The sequence below is a fragment of the Dermochelys coriacea genome, chromosome 7 (genome assembly GCF_009764565.3).
Source record: "Dermochelys coriacea isolate rDerCor1 chromosome 7, rDerCor1.pri.v4, whole genome shotgun sequence".
In the NCBI taxonomy this organism is placed as follows: Eukaryota; Metazoa; Chordata; order Testudines; family Dermochelyidae; genus Dermochelys; species Dermochelys coriacea.
Genome location: NC_050074.1, coordinates 105,808,684 through 105,830,783, shown reverse-complemented (window position 1 = coordinate 105,830,783; position 22,100 = coordinate 105,808,684). Strand labels below are relative to the sequence as shown.

The following is a 22,100-nucleotide window of genomic DNA, read 5'->3' as shown; positions in this document are numbered from 1 at the left end:
ACAACATACCTGTTAATACACCTCAGAATAATAATAGCCTTTTTCTCAGCTACATCACATTGTTGACTCATATTCCATTTGTGTTCCACTTTAACCCACAGATCCTTTTCAGCATACCACCACCTTGCCTGTTATTCCCCATTTTGTAGTTATACATTTGATTTTTCCTTCCTAAGTGAAGTACTTTGCACTTATCTTTTATTGAATTTCATCATGTTGAATTCAGACCAACTCTCCAATTTGTCAGGGTGATTTTGAATTCTGATCCTGTCCTTCAGAGTACTACTTGGTCAGGTAGAACCCATCTCTTCCCAGCAGAGCATCTTCCTGGAATAGCATCCCATGGTCGAGGAAGCTGAAGCTCTCCCATCGACACTATTTGCACAGCCATGCATTCATCTCCAGCATGTGTGTGTCCCTTCGTGAGCCCTTGCCTGGAGAAACTGGAGAAAAGCGTGTTGAGAGTCTTTGGGTTAAGTTTAGAAGTGACAGCAACAAGGATGATGTTGTGGTGGGCGTGTGCTATTGACCACCGGACCAGGAGGATGAGGTAGACGAGGCTTTCTTCAGACATTTAACTGAAGTTTCCAGATCACAGGCACTGGTTCTAATGGGGGACTTCAATCACCCTGACATCTGCTGGGAGAGCAATACAGCAGTACACAGACAATCCAGGAAGTTTTTGGAGTGTTGGGGACAACTTCCTGTTACAACTACTGGGGGAACCAACTAGGGGCTGTTCTCCTCTTGACCTGCTGCTTACAAACAGGAAAGAATTGGTAGGGGAAGTAGAAGTGGGTGGCAACCTGGGCAGCAGTGACCATGAGATGGTTGAGTTCAGGATCCTCACAAAAGGAAGAAAGAAGAGTAGCAAAATATGACCCTGGACTTCAGAAAAGCAGACTTTGACTCCCTTAGGGAACTGATGGGCAGGATCCCCTGGGAGGCTAATATGAGGGGGGGGGAGTGTCCAGGAAAGCTGGCTATATTTTAAATAAGCCTTATTGAGGGCAGGAACAAATCATCCCGATGTGCAGAAAGAATAGCAAATATGGCAGGCAACCAGCTTGGCTTAACAGTGAAATCTTCGGTTAGCTTAAATACAAAAAGAAAACTTACAAGAAGTGGAAACTTGGTCAGATGACTAGAGAGGAGTATAAAAATATTGCTTGGGCATGCAGGGGTGTAATCAGGAAGGCCAAAACATAACTGGAGTTGCAGCTAGCAAGGGATGTGAAGGGTAACAAGAAGGGTTTCTACAGGTTTGTTAGCAATAAGAAAAAGGTCAGGAAAAGTGTGGGACCCTTACTGAATGGGGGAGGCAACCTAGTGCCAGATGATGTGGAAAAAGCTGAAGTACTCAATGCTTTTTTTGCCTTGGTCTTCACAGACAGAGTCAGCTCCCACACTGGTGTCCTAGGCAGTACAGTATGGGGAGGAGGTGAGCAGCCCTCAGTGATGAAAGAAGAGGCTAAGGACTATTTAGAAAAGCTGGACATGCACAAGTCCATGGGTCCATATCTAATGCATCCAAGGATGCTGAGGGAATTGGCTGATGTGATTGCAGAGCCATTGCCATTATCTTTGAAAACTCATGGTGATTGGGGGAGGTGCTGGACAATTGGAAAAAGTCAAATATAGTGCCCATCTTTAAAAAAAAAAGGAAGAAGGAGAACCTGGGGAACTACAGAGTGGTCAGCCTCACCTCAGTCCCTGGAAAAATCATGGAGTAGGTCCCCAAGGAAACCATTTTGAAGCACTTGGAGGAGAGGAAGGTGATCAGGAACAGTCAACATGGATTCACCAAGGGCAAGTCATGCCTGACCAACCTGATTGCCTTCTATGATGAGATAACCGGCTCTGTAGATATGGGGAAAGCAGTGGACATGATATGTCTTGATTTTAGCAAAGCTTTTGATACGGTCTCCCACAGTATTCTTGCCAGCTAGTTAAAAAAGTACGGATTGGATGAATGGACTATAAGGTGGATAGAAAGCTGGCTAAATTGTCGGGTTCAATGGGTAGTGATAAACAGCTCGATGTCTAGTTGGCAGCTGATATCAAGCGGAGTGCCCCAGGGGTCGGTCCTAGGGGTGGTTTTGTTTAACATCTTTATTAATGATCTGGATGATGGAATAGATTGCACCCTCAGCAAGTTTGCAGATGACACTAAGATGGGGGGAGAGGTAGATATGCTGGAAGGTAGGGATAGGGTCTAGAGTGACCTACACAAATTGGAGGATTGGGCGAAAAGAAATCTGATGAGATTCAACAAGGACAAGTGCAGAGTCCTGCACTTAGGATGGAAGAATCCCATGCACCGCTACAGGCTGGTGACCGACTGGCTAAGCAGCAGTCTGCAGAAAAGGACCTGGGGATTACAGTGGATGAGAAGCTGGATATGAATCAACAGTGTGCCCTTGTTGCCAAGAATGCATAATGGGCTGCATTAGTAAAAGCATTGCCAGCAGATCAAGGGAAGTGATTATATCCCTCTATTCGGCACTGGTGAGGCCACATCTGGAGTATTGAGTCCAGTTTTGGGCCTCCCCGCTACAGAAGGGATGTGGAAAAATTGGAGAGAGTCCAGCGGAGGGCAACAATTATGATTAGGGGGCTGGAGCACATGACTTACGAGGAAAGGCTGAGGGAACTGGGGTTATTTAGTCAGCAGAAGAGAAGAGTTGGGGCGGGGGGATTTGATAGCAGCCTTCAACTACCTGAAGGGGAGTTCCAAAGAGGATGGAGCTAGGCTGTTCTCAGTGGTGACAGATGACAGAACAAGAAGCAGTGGTCTCAAGTTGCAGTGTGGGAGATCTAGGTTGGATATTAGGAAAAACTATTTCAAGCACTGGAATGGGTTACCTGGGCAGGTGGTGGAATCTCCATCCTTAGAGGTTTTTAAGACCCGGCTTGACAAAGCCCTGGCTGAGACGATTTAGTTGGTGTTGGTCCTGCTTTGAGCATGAGGTTGCACTAGATGACCTCCTAATAACCCCAATTATACATACAATATGATGGGGGCTAATTTAGCTACAACTAATCAGGAGAAAGATCTTGGAGTCATCGTGGATAATTCTCTGAAGACGTCCACACAGTGTGCAGTGGCACTCAAAAAAGCAAACAGGATGTTAGGAATCATTAAAAAAGGGATAGAGAGTAAGACGGAGAATATTTTATTGCCCTTATATAAATCCATGGTATGCCCACATCTTGAATACTGCATACAGATGTGGTCCCCTCATCTCAAAAAAGATACATTGGCATTAGAAAAGGTTCAGAAAAGGACTACTAAAATAATTAGGGGTTTGGAACGTGTCCCATATGAGGAGAGATTAAAGCGGCTAGGACTTTTCAGCTTGGAAAAGAGGAGACTAAGGTGGGATATGATAGAGGTCTATAAAATCATGAGTGGTGTGGAGAAAGTGAATAAGGAAAAGTTATTTACTTGTTCCCATAATGTAAGAACTAGGGGCCACCAAATGAAATTAATGAGTAGCAGGTTTAAAACAAATAAAAGGAAGTTCTTCTTCACTCAGCGCACAGTCAACCTGTGGAACTCCTTGCCTGAGGAGGTTGTGAAGGCTAGGACTATAACAGGGTTTAAAAGAGAACTGGATAAATTCATGAAGGTTAAGTCCATTAATGACTGTTAGCCAGGATGGGTAAGGAATGGTGTCCCTAACCTCTGTTTGTCAGAGGGTGGAGATGGATGGCAGGAGAAAGATCACTAGGTCATTACCTGTTAGGTTCACTTCCTCTGGGGCACCTGGCATTGGCCACTGTCGGTAGACAGGATTCTGGGCTGAATGGATCTTTGGTCTGACCCAGTATGGCCATTCTTATGTTCTTATGAGGTCTCTTCCAACCCTAATCTTCTATGATTCAGCTGGGAGGATGGACAAGAGTTCAGTTGGTGCCTCGACCCCTTCACCTTTGTAGTCACTGCTGATCTCCTCAGGGTTGCCTAACGGGATCATTAGTATCCATGTGGCTGAGGAGCATAGGGTAGTAATCAGAGAGCCTCGGCAACCTTTCCATAACATCTCTGACATGGGCCCCAGGCAGGCAACACATCTCCCTGGTCATCATGTCAGGTCAGCAGATGGATGCCTCTATGCCCCTCAGAAGAGAGTCTCTGACCTCCAGCACCTTACGTCACCTCCCCTTGGGTGCAATGGCCATGAGCCTTCCACCTTTGGGGTAGGTAGCTCCTCCTCAGTCACTGGGGTCAACTTCTCAACTTCCTTTTTACCAGTACAGCATACTGGTTTGTCACCACAATAGACAGTGGACTTGGGTGGGGGGTGGAGCACTGTCTAATGCCAACGTGGCCAGCAGCCAGTCTCTTCCCTTTAAAACAGCAATTCCTCCTTCCTCCTCTGATGCTGCTGTAGTCCTCTGTAGACAGGTAATGTCCTCTGTCCCAGATGTATACATGGGCGTCCTGTTGATGAGATCCTCATGCTCCTGGATGCTACACAGACTAATCATCTCCTCTTGCAGCTCTCTTACCTGCTTCCTAAGGGAAACACCTCTCATACCAGGTGATTCCCTCAGCCTGAGTTTCATCAGCAGGGACATGCAGGCCTCATTCGCAGCAAGTCAAGACCAGGCCCTGGGTAGATGCCTCCACGTTGTGTGTGTCTATATAGAATGTTTTTTATATATTCAATATATATATTATGTATGTTTTTTTAAATATAAAAAGTGTGTGTGTGTGTGTATTAAATAACTGAAAGAAATTATATTATAGGCAGAGCTGGTAGTGCCACCTGTAGTTTAAGTTGCTTGACACTTTTCACTGCAGAAAAATAGTATGAATGCTGAAAAATAGGTTGTACCATAATGCATACGCACAAGAGGGCCAAATCAAAGTTGTTTGGGTAGCATTAATTCTGGCATTTTCTAACTAGACTTTGCAAGTGTAAGAGTGAGAGAGAGTGTGTGTACACATATAAAAATACACTGTTCTTACAATACAATTGGTTCCTTAATGATCTGTTATATAATGTTTTTCTCTCTCTCCTAAATGTGCTATATGTCTATACCTATGATAGCAAAATAAGGAGCAGTTTAATTGCTTCTACTATTATAAAATACTCAGTAATAATTTATTCCATTTCTGAAATCCATTTAAACGTCAAATCAGCAGTAGCACACAATTGTTAAATAATTTTAGATGAATTGTGTTTTATAAAACGTATTACAATTTTCTGTTACCTTATTTTTAATGAAAAAATATCTTCTTTTTTTATAATGCTATCTCACTACAATAATGGTAGGCTGTGTCAATGTTTAAAATTCTCAGGCTGCTTTAATCAATAATCACCAGTCATTTCCCTTGATGACTGCGTCTTACTGAGACCCTGACTTTGCCTTCTACTGTTGAGATGTTTTCAACTTGCACTTGGAGTAGAAGGAACTCCCTGAAGTCCAATTTTCATTGTAATCTTTCTTCAGTGGCATAAAAATAACAGATTGATGGTATTACTTTAGTAGATTGGAAATTTAAATCTCTAAGAGGTAGCCAGAGCCTTCTTATGATTCAGTAGTATGGCAAAGAATAACACATCTTACAGGTGATTGAAATACGTAATTCCAATGTTTTAAGGCTGATGAAACTATGGATGATTTTGACAACTTTACAATAAAACCTAAATAATGTTAAGGTTCCAGAAATATTGTATAATCACAAAAAGTTCTGTCTATAGCAGATTTTCTTGTTTTAATGGGAATTATGGCATGTCATAACAGAGTATATAAATTACAGGTCATTAACAAATTCCTGATTCTGTTACCTGCAAACCTCGGAGTTAGTGATGCATAAAACCTAGTGAGGTCACTCCAAGAGTGGTGGAAGGTGTCTACTTCTGTGGTTGTACTTTCTGCATTTATTTGGGATGGGATCGCCCCTCTGGGGGTTGGGAGAGATTTGTAATGGTACAAATAGGAGTTAGGCGCTCAACTTCCATTGAAAGATCAATTCAAATATAACTGTCCATTAGGCGTTTGGAAAACTGCCCCAGTGTCCCAGCATATTTGTCTCTATCTTATCTGCCTTATTGTACAATATCTTGCAGGTCAGAATTCACATTTGATGCCCTTTGCATGTTTGGTTGCTCATCAAGTAGGTTCCAGATATACACATAATTTTAAAGTGAATTGGAATCTCAAAACCTAGATGATTATCAGGCTGAGGGGAAAGAGGAGAAAAGTAAATACAAGAAGTTTCTCTTATAAAGGATTTTAATACATTAGTTAAGATTTTGAATATAGACTTCTATTGCTGCATATCCCAGTCATATTTAACATGATTATGGCTATTAAGCCTGTAGAAAAAATCTGCTTATGCAAAAATACTTTTTATTCTTGGAGGTTACACTGTATGAAAATTCTATTAAAGTTAGCATAGATATTATGGTGGCATCTTATCCATTTACTTTCTCCATCCACTTCACTTCACTTCAAAGTACAGCATGTGAGCTTGGCTTAAGTGTAAAAAAACACAAAGCTATTATTTTGTTCAGCATAGATGTTTTGGCTGTGTCATTCATCTTCTTAATCTGTAATTTCTTCTCCTTCAAAATTAGTGTGTGTGTTTGTTTGTGTGTGTATTTAGTTCCAGGTTGGCAACTCTGGCTAAATTCCACTATTCACAGAACAGGTACAGCAAGAGAAAGTTTCCTCATACTGCCCTACCAGTGCTCCATAAGCTTACTAGCATGGACTACTTTTGGGGGTGAGAAGATGGTTCAGTCCACATGTGTTCAGACTGCCAACAAGATTTCCAGTTGTAGCGGTGATATCTATGATATGGCCATATATCCACTAGGGATTATTTTGTGACTGTCAGATGCCATTGATCAGCTATTTCACAGTAACTGTTTTCTCATCACTACTGATTGGGGTTGGATTTGAACCAGCATCCTGGAGATAAAGGGCTATATTAAAAATATATAATGACCAGTTTCCCTGAGCCATCTAGCGCCCCCGTAAAGTGTAATTTTTAGAGAATATGCATTCTTTCAAGAAATATATATAAACCCTCTTTCATTGCTTGCATTTTATAGGATATAGAAAAATATATATTCCAACTCCTTCCAATTTTTGATATATCCAGTTAATACTGTCATGGTTTTCTGACAGTCTTAGTACATTTTGTCTTTTTTGGTAAATTTTTAGTTGAATTTTAAAAAGAAATAATTTCCACATGCTCATTGAACAGACTAATCACCTGTGTTCCCTGTGTAAAATGTGATCATAAATGGGGATCTTTTAATTCTTGCTTTCAGTGGGTTGTGACCTTTCAGTTCTCTCTCTCTCTCTCTCTCTCTCTCTCTCTCCATATTACAGTCAGAGAGGAAGTTAAACCTAGGTTTGACAGGTAGAGTTTTTTTATTTCCCTTGACAGTGCACCTCTTGACCTCTATCTTCTTGCCAATGATTTTTTTTAAATCCTAAATGATTTGGGAATAATTGCTACTCCTTTAGTGATTATTGCCCTTCACCGATAGTAAATCTATGAAATCCCCCGAGGTTGGAGTACATTTTTGTATGCGTATGCCACAAGCTGGCCTGGATAGGCATCAGTGCTCATGTGCAGCTGCACTTTCTGAGCTGACTGTCTTCTTGCATGAAAACTTGCCTATGCAGAATATAACACACCGCTGGTGAGCAGCCTTCTCAGCTACAAGTGCTCAGATCCCTCAGAAACCCATCTTCATGGTTTCCCTTTTTCAAAGGAAATCCCCTTTTAGGGTTTTAGAACTGGAGTGAAGACCCGTTTCCTTAAGAATTCATGTCCTCTTAGGGTATGTCTACACTGCTTCAATTAAACACCTGCGGGTGGCCTGTGCCAGCTGACTGGGGTTCGTGGTGTTCGGGCAAAGGGGCTGTTTAATTACAATGTAGAAGTTCAGGCTTGGGCGGGAGTCCAGGCTCTAGGTCCAGGACCCTGTGAGGTGGGAGGGCACCAGGGCTTAGGCTGCAGCCCAACTCCGAACGTCTACACTGCAATTAAACAGCCCCTTAGCCTCAGCCCCTTAGCCTGTGTCAGCTGGCACGGGCCAGCCACAGGTGTCTAATTGCAGTGTAGACATACCCTTACAGTCCTCAAAACCAAGGCCACATGGGCCCCTGCTCTTTTGGAAGGCAGCTCTGCACTGAATCTGGGGATGGTCATGCCTGCAATAGAGTCCTGCTGACATACAGGACACAAGAAACTCGTTCATATTATCTCCCTGCAGCCTCCACTGACTATCCATGGATTCTGCCCCCTTTCTCTTTCCCATTCAGGAGTCAGGGAGGCACCAGAAGCCATGGAGAGCTGCCTGAAGGGAGGGGGAGGAGTTTGATGATGAGGGGGCTAATTTTGAAGCTACTGAAGCCGATGCTTGTGGGTGAGAGATGACTGGAGGGAAAGCAAGAGGCTCTGCTCCTGGCCCTTTTCCGAATGCCTGTGGAGCTCTGTGTGTGTGTGAGGGCTAATGGCCCCCATTGTCAGCTGCTAGCATTGTGAAACTCTGGTGCTAGATCAGGAAGAAGGTGGCTATTTGGCTGCCTTGCTATTTCCCAGCTAGCACTCCTTCAGGGAATCCCCATTTGCTTCACATTGAAATATCAAGGGAGGCGTTGCCTCCTTCCTCACTCCAGTCCCCAGTGCTCCCTGTTGCCGAGAAATTGGAGAGAATGCAGAAAATAGCCACAAAAGTGGTGTGAGGGCTGAACAAAATGCCCATACAGTGAGAGACTTAAATCGCTCAATCTGTTTAGCTTATCAAAAAGAAGATTGAGAGGCGCCTTGATCACAGTATACAAGTACCTTCATGGGCAGAAAACACCAGGTACTAGAGGGCTCATCAACTTAGCCGAGAAAGGCATCACAAGAGCCAGTGGCTGGAAGCTGAAACCAAGCAAATTAAAATTAGAAATCAGGCACAAGCTTTTAACTGTCATTTGTAGTGAAAGTGATTAAACCGTTGGAACACACTACCAAGGGAAAAGGTGGATTTTTCATCTCTTAAAATTGGATGCCTTTCTGGAAGACATGCTTTAGTCAAACATAAGTTACTGGGCTCAGTGCAGAAGTAAGTGGGTGAAACTTAATGGCATGGGGTGTACATATAAGAGATTAGGTTAGTTGATCTGCTGGCCCCGTCTGGCCTTAAACTCTTTGAAACAATGAGGCAGACACAGAATAGCTTCATGAATGCTACAAATTGAAAATTTTAATAGTTATAAGGTATGATGATGGAGGGCCAGAGCATGTCATCTCTTCTGTCCTTAAATTCTGTGAATCTATGGAAATGGTTCATTCCCTCCCCAGCATCAGACCCAACACACTACAGCAACCAAATTTTCTGTAACTTCAGTTTGTGAGTCTTCATTTGTGCTCTATATAAGCAGCAGCGGAGGGGGCTGTGATAACAGTGTGACTGTATAGAGCAGAGGCTCTTAAATTTGGCCCTCATCATGGGTACACTTGATGCGCATGCTGCTATGTGGCTGCATCATATATGAAAAAGATGTGTTTCAAGAACCAGGTTAGGAAAGAAGAGGTTTTAATATTAGCTAGAAGTGGTAACTGGAATGATGCCTAAAATAGAAAGATTCTGTATGTTATTTTAATAAAGCTGTTGCGCGCCACACATACAAATACGCAAAAACAAGTCAGAATTCCCCATAGAATATGGTTACTAGAGAAGCCAACCCCCATTTGTGGTGTACGTGACTCATTCCCATGACCTCTCTGACAACGGCCTATTTATCCACCCAAGTCAGTTGAAAAATGCTAGGCTGGCTTTCTGTGCATGCTCAGTGGAGTCCCCTTGATGCTATTCTTGGCAACACCATTGCCATCTAAGGCAATTCTGGTCCAGTTACAAATGTGCCTTTTAACCTACAAAGGCCTGTAAGTGGAACATAGACCTGTAATGTGAGAGACAAGAAAAATGTAGGGCAGAGCACTTAAAATGTGAGACCAATTTATATAGTATAAAAATAAATACTGTGTGTAATCCCAGTGTAACAAGTCTATATTTCTATTGTGCCAATGTTAGAATAATTGAGATAGCAAGTTTAATGTGGAAGAGAAGTAAATTTCGGCAAAAAATGAGTAATGAGAGAGAGTTGTGAGGTATAATTATTGTGGAAGCCTGATAGCACTTTAGGTAAGGTTGCAAGTTAAGCAGCTACTGTAGCAAAGTTGCAGCTAAGATAGCTTGGTCATGTGACTAGTTAATACATTTTCAAACACAACTGGCTCTGTCTATAGTAGGTGCATAGTCATATTTGAAAAATGGGAGTTAAAACCTGTTGTTTGACATGTTTTTGAACAAGACGTATTTTCCCAGTCTACCCTATAATGCACTTTGTAGCCCTATAACTTAAACTGCCTTTGTTCATCTTGGGTGCAGTCCAGAATTCACTGAGACATTTGGGTGAGGAAAGAATGCTGAGTCATAATTTGGGGCTGAACTTTTCTGTGTTTGCTCAGAGGTTATATTTTTCTTTTTGGGGTGTGGGGGAAGTTTGAGATAAAGCAGTCAGCCATTTTTAAATCCAAAGGAGGGTAAGGCAGGGTGACAGCAAAGACTTGAAACTTGTCACTTACGACTCTAATGCCCAGTTTGGTTTGAAACAAATGGATTTTGATTTAACAAAGATATCACCATATGAAAACTGTATGTATTGAGCATGCACGGTACATACACAGAGACTTTTCTCAGTTAAATTTTGCTTTGTAACTGACGTACTTTAGCTTGCTTATACAGTATTTCACTTTCATAGACAGTAACTGATTTTGATGTGATCATTGCTACACGCATGGAAAATGCTATGTATTTTTGCATAACATGACATTGGACTGCATTATGATGCATGTCTGTCTAAATTTTCATATTTCCCAAATGTGATTTGAGAATAAATGTTCCCAAGTTATATTTTTCATAGATTTGCAAACATTTTGATCAGCCTTTATAGTATAACTTCTAAAAAAAAATGTTTACAACGTAATATTATCTTAACTGCCATCGCCGTAACATAAAAACATGTTTGGTAGGAATGTAGGACTAACTTTATGAATTTCTACATTGTTTTTGTACTATGCCTAATCATTTTTGACACTTCTTATTTTATTTCAAATTGTGTGGATAAATACTGTTCAACTGTATAGCCAGCAGAGGTGCAGTGTGAATTATATTCAGTATAGGATGACTTTTAATCAATATGATGACAATATTATCTTGTTTAATTTGTATGATGGCAGTATTAAACATCAAATCAAGCAGTTTATTATATCAAGAAAGTTGAAGTATGGCAGAAATAAAATTCACTTGACACCAGTTTTGTCTGTATTTCGTTGCTTTGACAGGCTATCATGATTGGAGACGATATTGTGAATGATGTAGGAGGTGCCCAGCAGTGTGGTATGAGAGCTCTACAAGTACGGACAGGGAAGTACAGGTCAGTGCACATTATACACCTTACACTCCACATGGCTAATCACGGAAAGAGGGAATATGATGGCTGAGGATGATTTGCTATATTTACGTTTGTCCTCAGGTACAGATTGCTCCAGTATTCTTATGACACCTTGATTTAAAAGGGAAGGAGGAATTATGGCATTGCACCCAATGCTGTTTCAGAATAGTGCTGCAAAATGAGCATGCCAGATCTGATTTTCAGGGAGGCCTCTACTAGATCTCCTCTGGTAGTTGAACAATTTTGCCATCAGCCTGTGCAACCACTTTTTCAGCACAAACCTCTGCTTACACTATTGTTAGATTCTGGCAGGCATTAGAATTTCCACGAGCAAAAACCCTTTGGACAAAATTGTGTGTGCACAAGTGGAAGCTGGGACCTGGAGATCAGACCCACAGTAATTGATTATTTTTAAAAAAAATTCCTTTCTAGCACACAGATTATTGATAAAACTTGTTTGTGTGTGAGCAAATGAGTCATCTGTGATACACACAACAGCCCTTGTTTCTTTGATAAAATCTGCCTTATGTTTTATTGCTGTATGTGAAAATGTTTGATGGGCTGTGTACATTACTCTATGCTTGTTTTTGATATTCTCAAATTGCACCATTGTTACAAAAGACAAGGACCCCCACCTGCTTGGCTGAATTCCACCACGAGTAATCCAAGCGCAAAATTTAAGGGGCCAATCCTGGTAGCTGCTGAATTCCTTGTGCAAGATGCTGAGAGCTCACTGAAAGTTGAGCGACCAACATCACGAAATCCGACCTAATATTAGCTCTTTTGTATTTTTTGGCAAGTTTCTGGATATTTCAAGTCTACCCTGTCCAAGGTGCTATCTATTGGAGGCATGCCCTCTGCAATCACAGGGGACCTCCATATGTGTATCCATATCTCTAGGCATTTATACCACATACATCACTGAGGCATTTGGGATATGGTGGATATTCTCTCATTGAGCACCCTGTCTGCCTACTGGTCGATGGGGGCAGGCTTTTACAAATGGATCAAACTCAATTTTATGGGTATTTTCTTCTGACTGTATTTTCTTCTGCTAGGCCCACCTGTGTATCTGGGCTAGGCTCCCTTTCCCTCTCTGGATGATCCAAGAAGTCCTATCTGTTACATATCCAAAAGTACGCTCAATCTGGAACTGCTGATGCAGTAAAATGAGTGATTGTTAGTGCAGGGATCTTGATAGTGGTCTTTCTTCCAGAGATAAGTAAGCAGGATGGACAGATGAGCTAGGACCCCTATGAAGTTAGTTTTCAAGGGAGCATGTCCCTCAGTCTCCACTTGGTTTGGATTAGCAAAAACACAGACACAGACCTTTGAAGCCAAAATAGTACATGCTCTCCCAATTCTTATGACAGTCTGTGAGAAATGTGTAATTTTAAGGTGTCTGTAGGTAGAAGCAGGTACAGTGTATTTTTATACTCACATTTTTAAGCATTAGTAAATAAAATCTCAAAATCAATTATCAGTCTATTTCTATAAATCTCTGTATTAACATTTTTTTGTTTTGTATGACTGAGGTTATTGATCCCATTAATTTCCGTAGGGGAGTTTTTCAAAGGGACTTGTTCTTAACAGCTCGTCTCTCATTGATATTGATGGAGATCAGCATGCACCATTTTGAAAATCTACATCTTAATGTCACACAATCAGTTTAGGGGGTTTGTTTCCTGAAAAGATAAATAAATTAGGATTGAAAAGTGCTGAGAACTTCAAGAGTGCTCAGCACCCCACAGGAGACCATGGAATACAGTCTTTTGGATAGCTGAAAATAAGAGTGGGAATGTTGTTTTTTCACTTCAGAAAGATAGTTGCTTCTATGAACTATGATCCACATAAATACCAGCTAGATGAGAATGATCAGTTGGTCTGGATAGAAGAGAATGTTTCCCTCTGTCCGTATTTAAATTTCACATTCAAATATATGTTTGCTGCTATCCAAAATCATAAACCATTATATGGGTATGAAAAATAGTGGCATCCCATTGTGAATGGAACACGTGGTACTATTCCAATTGCTGTGTGTAGCAACCACCAGTAAAATCAAACAATATGTCTTGTATACAGATAGAGACTAGAGACTCTAGTTTATTAAGAACTACTATTTTAATTTACGTGGAAAGATCACAAAAAACAAATATCGAATGAAAACTGATAGGCAAGAAATTTGAAAAATAAAAGAAGAGCAAAATTATTCTGTGGTTGATTTAAAGACTAATTCCTAATACAGATTAAAAACTGATGGTGTGACATTATGCCTGGATTCCATAATTGCACACAGATGTATCTTTTGCACACAGACCTGTGTGCTATGCTCTAGTACCTCTGGGTGGCACCATTAGTACGTATACTTCAATACTTGATGTGACTAACAGCCTTTCCATGAAAGCTAAGACTAATTTTGCAAAATCAGCATACACCATGAATGCTCCACTAGGATGTTATAGTGCAGATGCTGGATGTCAGCACAGTCCACTTTCTGGAAATTTCACCCATGAAAAGTTTGCAACTCACCAAACTTGAGTTCATTCTGGATGTCAGATAACTCCCTTTATGCCTGTGGACCAGAAGCAGCTTTCTCCCATTTGAACCAGGAGGTTGCTGGCTGCCCAAAACAAAATGGAGGCAGAGTCAGGTGCAAAAGCTTATGTTCCGCGGGATAAAGAGCAAATGAGAGGAATTCTGGATGGGAACTGTTCCAGTTGTGTTTCCCAATATACCGATGAATAAATGGGGATTAGACTGTTCTCGCAAGTTACCATACATATGGCAGTTTACTCTAGCATTCTGTAAGCTGAGCATTTCCACTGTACCTCCCTGCCCAAGTCTTATTAGATCTATGGCACTGTATGCTTACCCCTGAAGCACGGACATTCTGATCTCAGTTACATTGATTTCAGGGCACCTGCACTGATTTCAATAGGGTCATTCTGATTTACACTGGAGTACTGGAGATCAGACTCTGTCCTAAGTAATCCAGTTCTGCCTTCAGTAATGTGTGCAGTTCTGTTGAATCCAAAAGGAGTTATGTCATCATGTGTAAATGTAGGCAGGGCTGATCCAGTGTTACCACATATCACCTTATTGAACTTTTATAAACTTTTTTTTTTTTTTTACTTTAGAGGCAACAAATGATCCTAGGGCTTAGTTTATTGAAGAAGCTAAGCTATTTACCCGCTGCTGTGATAAACCCTGATATCGGAACATCCTTTTTATCAAATCACCTACATGAAAGTTTAAATTCTGAAAAAATTGAAAACCCCACATCATCATCATCATGTTCATATTATGCCTCTGGCGTTTAGTGCAGTGACGAAGCTCCTCCACTCCTGTCTGTTTCTGGAAGGTCTTTCAATGGTTCCCCAGCTGTGCCCCAGGTTTTTCAGCTCGGCTTCCACAGCTCTTCGCCATGTTGTTTTCGGGCGGCCTCGTTTTTGCTTGCCTTCAGGTGTCCATCTTATTGCTACTCTGGTAATGGAATCAGTTTCCATCCGAAGCACATGACCGATCCATCTCCAGTGTCTCCTGGCAATGATGGTGCTCAGATCCTCTTGGGTGCACTGTGTCAATAGATCTTGGTTTGAGATTGTTCTGGGCCAAAAGATACAGAGGATTTTTCTGTGGCAGGTTGTATAGAATGAAGATAGTTTGGACATGTCATACTTTCTCATTCCCCAGCATTCTGCACTATAAAGTAGTATTGAAAGTATGCAGCTCTGATAAATCTTGAGTTTGGTTTTGGTGTTGTATTTTGATGATTTCCAGACTGTATTTAAGCTCCTGAAGGTTTTCCTGGCTTTATCGATTTTGTTCTGGATGTCCTGGCTTGTTCCACCATCCTGGCTGATGGTGCTGCCCAAGTATGTTAATGTTTCTGCATTGGTGAGACCATCATTCTCTATCCATACTGCTGATGGTGAGGCAATGTAAATGGTCGTGATATCTGTCTTACTGCGTTTGATTTTCAGTCCAATTTGCTGGCTGAATCTGTTGAGTCGAGTTGGAGTTTTTTTGTATATGGTGTTGGGTATGTGATAGGAGAGCGACAACATCTGCGAAGTCCAGGTCTTCAAGGGATGAGAAGAGTGTCCATTTAATGCTTCTTGGCATATTTTCTGTTGTACGCCGCTGTGATGTTGTACTCCATATGCTTTATGTAAATATGCTTCTGAATATGACATAACTGGAATATGCTTTACACCCTTGTATGGTGTCATTAGAAAGCTTGTAATCTACTAAGTGTGTTCATCCTGTTTGTTTGCATGTATTATTTATATATCTGGAGTTAGGAGAACAAGATATAAACTTGTATCACTGATATAAACCTATTAAGTGGAGGCATTAAGGTTGCACCAGAAACAATCAGTTATAAATGGCCTTAGTTACTTGAAAGCCTTCCTGTGTATGTGTGGACCAGCCCTTAGGGAATGAAGACTGGGGTCTTACAGTGACATGTGACCATGTCCCCTGATGATGAAATCCATCTTAAATCTGGTACTTTTCCATTTAGAAGAAGGGGTGAGGACCCAGAGAGACGAAAGATTCCCGCCTTGTGACAAAGCTATAAAAGGGGGTGGAGCAGGACAAAAGGGACAGCCAGTCATGAGAAAACCGCTGCTTACCACCTGAGATGTCTGCTGGATCTAACAAAGACTGTACCAGGGGAAAGGATTGGGCCCAGACTAGGAAGGAGTGTAGTCTGTGAAAGAAGCTTATTGGAACATCTTTGAGGGTTAGATATTACCTGTAATCAGTTTCTTAATGTATTAGGTTTAGACTTGCGTGTCTTGTATTATTTTGCTTTGTGACTTACTTTGTTCTGGCTGTTATTACTTGAAACCACTTAAATCCTACTTTTTATAAAATCACTTTTTTGTTTATTAATAAACCCAGAGTAAGTGATTAATACCTGGGGGAGCAAACAGCTGTGTATATCTCTCTATCAGTGATATAGAGGGCGAACAATTAACAATTTACCCTGTATAAGCTTTATACAGAGTAAAACAGATTTATTTGGGGTTTGGATCCCATTGGGGTCTGGGTGCTGGAGACAGGTAACCTGCTGAACTATTTTTAGTTAAAGTCTGTGGTTTTGGGGGCATGGCCCAGACCCTGGGTCTGTGTTGCAGCAGGATAACATGTCTGGCTCCACAAGGCAGGGTTCTGGAGTCCCAAGCTGGGAAAATGGGTTCAGAGATAATTTCAGCACATCAGGTGACAGTCCCAAGGGGATCTCTGTGACCAAACCTGTCACAGCCGCATTACCCAGTCGATGGCAATGTTGAAGAGGATTGCAGACATGACACACCCCTGACGTACTCCTCTTTTGAGTTCAAAACTGAGCTCGCTGTGATCAACACCGCATGTATAGTTGAAATAGAAGCTTTTGATGATACTGATTATATGGAAAGGAATTCCATATGCCCGCAGAATGCTCAGTAGGCTGGTCCTGTGAATGCTATCAAAAGCCTTCTCAAAGTTTATGAAATTTATGTAGAGTTGCCATTGCCATTCTAAGCACTATTCTATTATGTTTCATAGAGTGAAGATCTGCTCTGTGCATCCACACCCTTTCCAAAAACCAGCTTGCTCTTTTCTGAAAATGCTATCAACTGCCTCTGATATACACTGAACTCTGATCTTACACAATACTTTGCTTGGCACAGATAAAAGAGTGATACCACGCCAGTATCACTCTTACAACCCCACCTAGGGGCCAGGAAACTGAGTTTCAAACAGAAATTTCATGTTAGTTGGTCTTTCAAAGGGTGAGGTTTGTGCTTTGGTGCTTAGTTACTATGGTGATGGGTGTCATATCAGAACTTAGATAGAGAAATTGGTTTTGTGGAAGGAATAGAAAAACAGTAGGTGACTTGAGATCCATGGGGATCTTGGGATAATTTTGGAGGCTGAAGGAATCTGTATGGAGGCCTGGCGCTTCCAAGTGTTTGCATGGGGCTTCTCCCTACTGCATAGCATCACTGCCTTTCCAGGAACTATGCTCCAATGAGGGCTTCAACAGAAGTTGTTCCCAGGGTGAGGTTTAGAGTGAGGAGGGTTACCATGAAAGAATGATCACAGGATCAGCATCATCTTACACAAGGGATGGATGTCATTATAAGTGACTCTCTTCGTTCTGCCCCTGCTGGATCTTCAAAGCTTAAATCCCTCAGTGTACCTGTGGTGGGGCTTCCTGGGAACAGGGAGACCCACAGTTTCCTCCATTCCTGCATGTTCCACCTCCAGTCAATCTGATCAGCCTCCTCAGTATTAGAACTGATTCTCAAGCTCCAGATGCCGAACTCCTACCCAGTAATCAAACCAGACCCAGAGCAGGTCACTCTGTAAAATGTAACAAATTCTATCTGCAATATTTAGCTGTAATTTCTGTTTTCTCAGGTGTGAGGAGAGTGATGATGGGAACGGTCTATGGTGATGACTGGGAGGAATTCTTTTGAGTTAATGCCAGTCACCATGTTTTCTAAGGTGTAGGAGGAAGTTTTGATTGGTTGAGTGGTTCAGTTTTATACATGTGCCAAGCGATGCTATGATGGGCCCATTGTTATCAGCTGTGAATCCCAAATGTAAAGTTATGGTCCAGTGTTTGCCCTGTCCTGCCAATGTCATCCCTTCACAAAAGGTTTCATCCATCTGCCCACTTGTGGAAGAATAGAGCTCTCTATCTACTATGATCTGGAGCATTTCAGGCAGACAACAGATGAGGAAGGCCCTCGCTGCATCTTGCTGCTTTACAGAGTGTATCCACTCCCATTGTATTCTGGGATTTCCTATGGGCCTTCAGAGATTTCTGCCCATCTGAAAATGGGCAAAAGGCTCAAGGGCCCGATGCATTATTTGGAGACAGATGAAAATGTTTGGAATGCCATTAGGAAGTCTCATATTTGTGTAATTCCTGGTTAATGATATAGGTGGGGAGCAAAGTTTTCTGTGCGGTTCACTTAGGGCTGAATGTAGTGAAGACTTTGCCTGCTATCCATAGCGTGGAAGCTGCAACATGACCACAGAATTCCATTTTGGGTGGGGGGCAACAGCATGGTGATGTCTGGATTTTCACAGCATGGAAGGCAGATGTGTATTTATTGAATTTGACCCTCCTTAAGCATTTTATATGAGCACCCATGTGAAATTTCCATTGCAGAGTCTTTATAGTGAATGTGCGTGCAGTGTAATGAAGAACTCATACCATGTGGAGGAAAATGGATATGTGCTAATTCCACTTGGAGCTAGTTGGCATTGACATCAAACCAGAATTTCCAAGATAACCATTGATTCTACAGTGCTGCTTATTATCGTGATTCGTCTTTGTAGTGAGCAAGTTAGAGCAGAGCCAGAAATGTACCCAGAGGCATTTCAAACTCTCTCTCTCTCTCTCTGAATAAAGTCAGAAGCAGCTTTCAGATGTATCAACATGTCAAATGTGCAGGTGATTCTTGGCGGTGTGGAGGAGTTACTGAGTCGCTTTTTGTTTACAGTGATTGCTTTTAAATAGTGGACACTGGCTGAAATAAACCAAACTACAGGGATTTCTCTGGTTGTGCAGAATATTCACTGTCCTTAAGCTTTTATTATGTATGAAATGTTGTAAACATTTAACTGTTTGGCAGGAGTCTGGGTGAGAATTGCAGTGTAGAAATTTTGCACTGCCGTGGAATGAAGTGTTCACACAAGCTACATTGAAATGGCATCAGTGGGGAAGGAGACTGATGTAGTCCATAAAAAACTAGCTCGTTGTATCATTCAGCTAGGAGTCCTTAAGGTTCCCTCTGGCATTCATCCTTATACGCACCAACAGACTGCTGACAGATGACTGCAGTATCATTTCCCAAATACAGTAAGTAACTCCTAACTTCAAGTCGTCCTGGTTAACGTTGTTTCATTGTTACGTTGCTGATCAGTTAGGGAACATGCTCATTTAAAGTTGTGCAATGCTCCCTTATAACGTTGTTCGTTGTTCGGCAGCCGCCTGGTTTGTCCACTGCTTGCAGGAAGAGCAGCCCATTGCAGCTAGTTGGTGGGGGCTTGGAACCAGGATGGACTGGCAGCCCCCCATCAGTTCCCCGCTCCCCTAAATTTTCTGTGCAGCAGCTGCCCAGCAGGCTATCAATTGCCAGCAGTTCAGCTGTCCTGCCCCCCACTGCCATGTGCTGCTCCTGCCCTCTGCCTTGGAGCTGCTCCTGGGAGCCTCCTGATTGCTCTGCAGGGGATGGGGGAAGAGGGAGGCTAATGTCAGGGTGTCCCCCTCCTTCCTACTCCTTCCCCCCGCTTACCCCTTCTCCATATAGAGCAGGGTGGGGACAGGACAGGGCTCAGGAGGGAGAGACCGCAGCTGCTGTCTCAATTTCTTGATCTTTTTAAAGACAATGTACTTAGAGTCCGGTCAGCATACTTAAAGGGGCAATGCACATCTCTCTCTCTCTCCCACACACAGGGTGTGTGTCTCTGTCTCTGTCTGCCATGCTGTCTCCCTTCCCTTCATTCGTGCTGCCTTGTAGAGCATGAGGCTACATTAACAACAATGTGTTAACCCTTGAGGGCTCAGCTGAATGCTAGTTCATCATTTAGCAATAAGGCATTCCCTAGGAAATATCCCACCCTCTTCCACCCACTGACTTCACCACCTCAACCAAGTTTCACAATCATCATTGCTGTGTACAGTATTAAATTGTTTAAAACTTATACTGTGTGTGTGTGTGTACATATATATATATTTGTCTGGTGAAAAAAATTTCCCTGGAACCTAACCCCCCTATTTACATTAATTCTTATGGGGAAATTGGATTTGCTTAACATCATTTTGCTTAAAGTCGCATTTTTCAGGAAGATAACTACAATGTTAAGCGAGGAGTTACTGTATAGGACTTCTCTGTGCAATGCACTGGAAACAAAGTAAGTGTGGTGTGCAGCATTACTCTTTCACTGCAGTTCATTTAACCTTTGTGAACTAGAGTGCAACACTGGCCATGGATCTTCAGTCTTGCAGTAACTGATGATATTGCCATTAATGGAGGTCCTGGAGCATTTACATTATTGAGCACCATTTTCAGGGGTTCGGGATCGGGCAGCACAGTTCCATTCCAGGTTGAAACTGTCCACTCATTTCTCAAGGGCTTAGCCCCCAGAGCAAATTTAGCTGTTGTAATATTAAACAAAAAATTAGTCAAGCTGGTTTTATTAGATTACTGTCTCCCCAAATATTTCCCCCCTTCTCAATTTCCAAACACTTAGCAGTTCTAGAGGCTTTTTAGTGGTACCTAGCACCAGAGGATATTAAAAAAGTGATAACAGGCCCACTGTTGCTATAACCTCACAGTCTTGTTCACTGAGTCACTGTGTCACATCACAGCCAACCAACCATTAGCTTGCTCTCATTTTATGGGTTATGATGCAGGGCAGTAGAACCCACTTACAGGAAATAAGTCTATAGAGAAACTTCACTTACAGTGAAGCAGAGAGAAAACACTGAGTCACTACCCACTTGATAATACTTTGTCTTGCCATGAGTGCAGGGGACTGGACTAGGTGCCCTCTCAAGCTCCTTTCCAGTCCTACAATTCTGTGATTTCCGGGCTTGTTGATAAACTTTCAGTCCTCATATAAGGCCTGTTCCAAACCTCATTGAAATCCATGGAAAGACTCCATGGCCATGTCTGCGTAAGGGAAAAAGGTGTATTTTAATACATTAGCTAAAACATGTTAACTAACTGTGTTAAAAATACTAGTGTAGACAAGGTAAATGTAATTTTAACACATGCTGGTTGAGGTAAATCCTTGAACAGTTGACTTGTTAAAACTACATCTTGCCTTGTCTACACTAGGATTTTAACTTGTTAGTTAACATGTGTTAACACACCTTTTTCTTCTAGCGAAGATGAGGCCCCATTTAGATCAGTTCCACAGTGAACTTTCACTCAGTTTACAATGAAATTACACTGATCTAATCCTCTTGGACTGCAGCCATGTTCACCTCTGGGAGAGATATTTATTGTGAGTTCCAAGAGTATTATCCCCTCCCGCTTCTTCCTCAGCTTTGAATGAGCGAAGGACGAGAAGACGAAAGGTTGCTACTTAGAAATGGGGGTGAGGTGTTGGGGTTGGAGGGAGCAATAAGGAGAGCTCTTCAACTCCTGACTTTACTGCAGTTGCTTTCATTGAGAATGAAAATGGACTTTTCCAGAGCCCCTTTCTCCCACTAGCTTCCAGAGCCCCATGAAACGGCATGTGGTAAAGTGAGGGCCTGCCTCTTCCACTCCTGGTGTGGGAGAAGGAATTTCTTCCCCCGTCTGCCCTCTCCAATTACAATTAGATTTCAGTTTATAATGAAGTGTTTGGTTTCAGGGCAAAATCCCCATTAACTAGCTAACAAACACACAACTTGTGTTAGGTTCGCAGCAAAAGTGAGACGTGAGATTATTATTAATTCATTTGTCCTGTGGTAACTCTTTGAGACCCTAATGAGGGACTGAGGCCAGTTGTGTTAGGTGCTGTACATATGTGTTATAAAAAGACAGTCCTACGCCAAAGAGATTATAATCTAATCATATGATGAGACAAGAGACAGAGAAAGATTAACAAATGGGGCA

At 42.0% G+C, this 22,100-nt stretch overlaps 1 protein-coding gene across 6 annotated transcripts in view; it reads left to right on the top strand.

The window, feature by feature from the left end:
* The window catches only part of LOC119859100 (phospholysine phosphohistidine inorganic pyrophosphate phosphatase), a 161,881-nt gene that overhangs the window by 38,444 nt on the left and 101,337 nt on the right, over positions 1 to 22,100 (top strand). For 5 of the 6 annotated variants that reach the window (XM_043519590.1, XM_038410783.2, XM_043519591.1 and 2 more), the window contains exon 6: positions 11,375 to 11,466. In XM_043519590.1, coding sequence (XP_043375525.1) covers positions 11,375 to 11,466 — 92 coding nt within the window. Of the gene's footprint in view, positions 1 to 11,374; positions 11,467 to 14,621; positions 14,892 to 22,100 lie in introns of those variants that run through there. The other variant, XM_038410788.2, reaches the window with a different exon arrangement.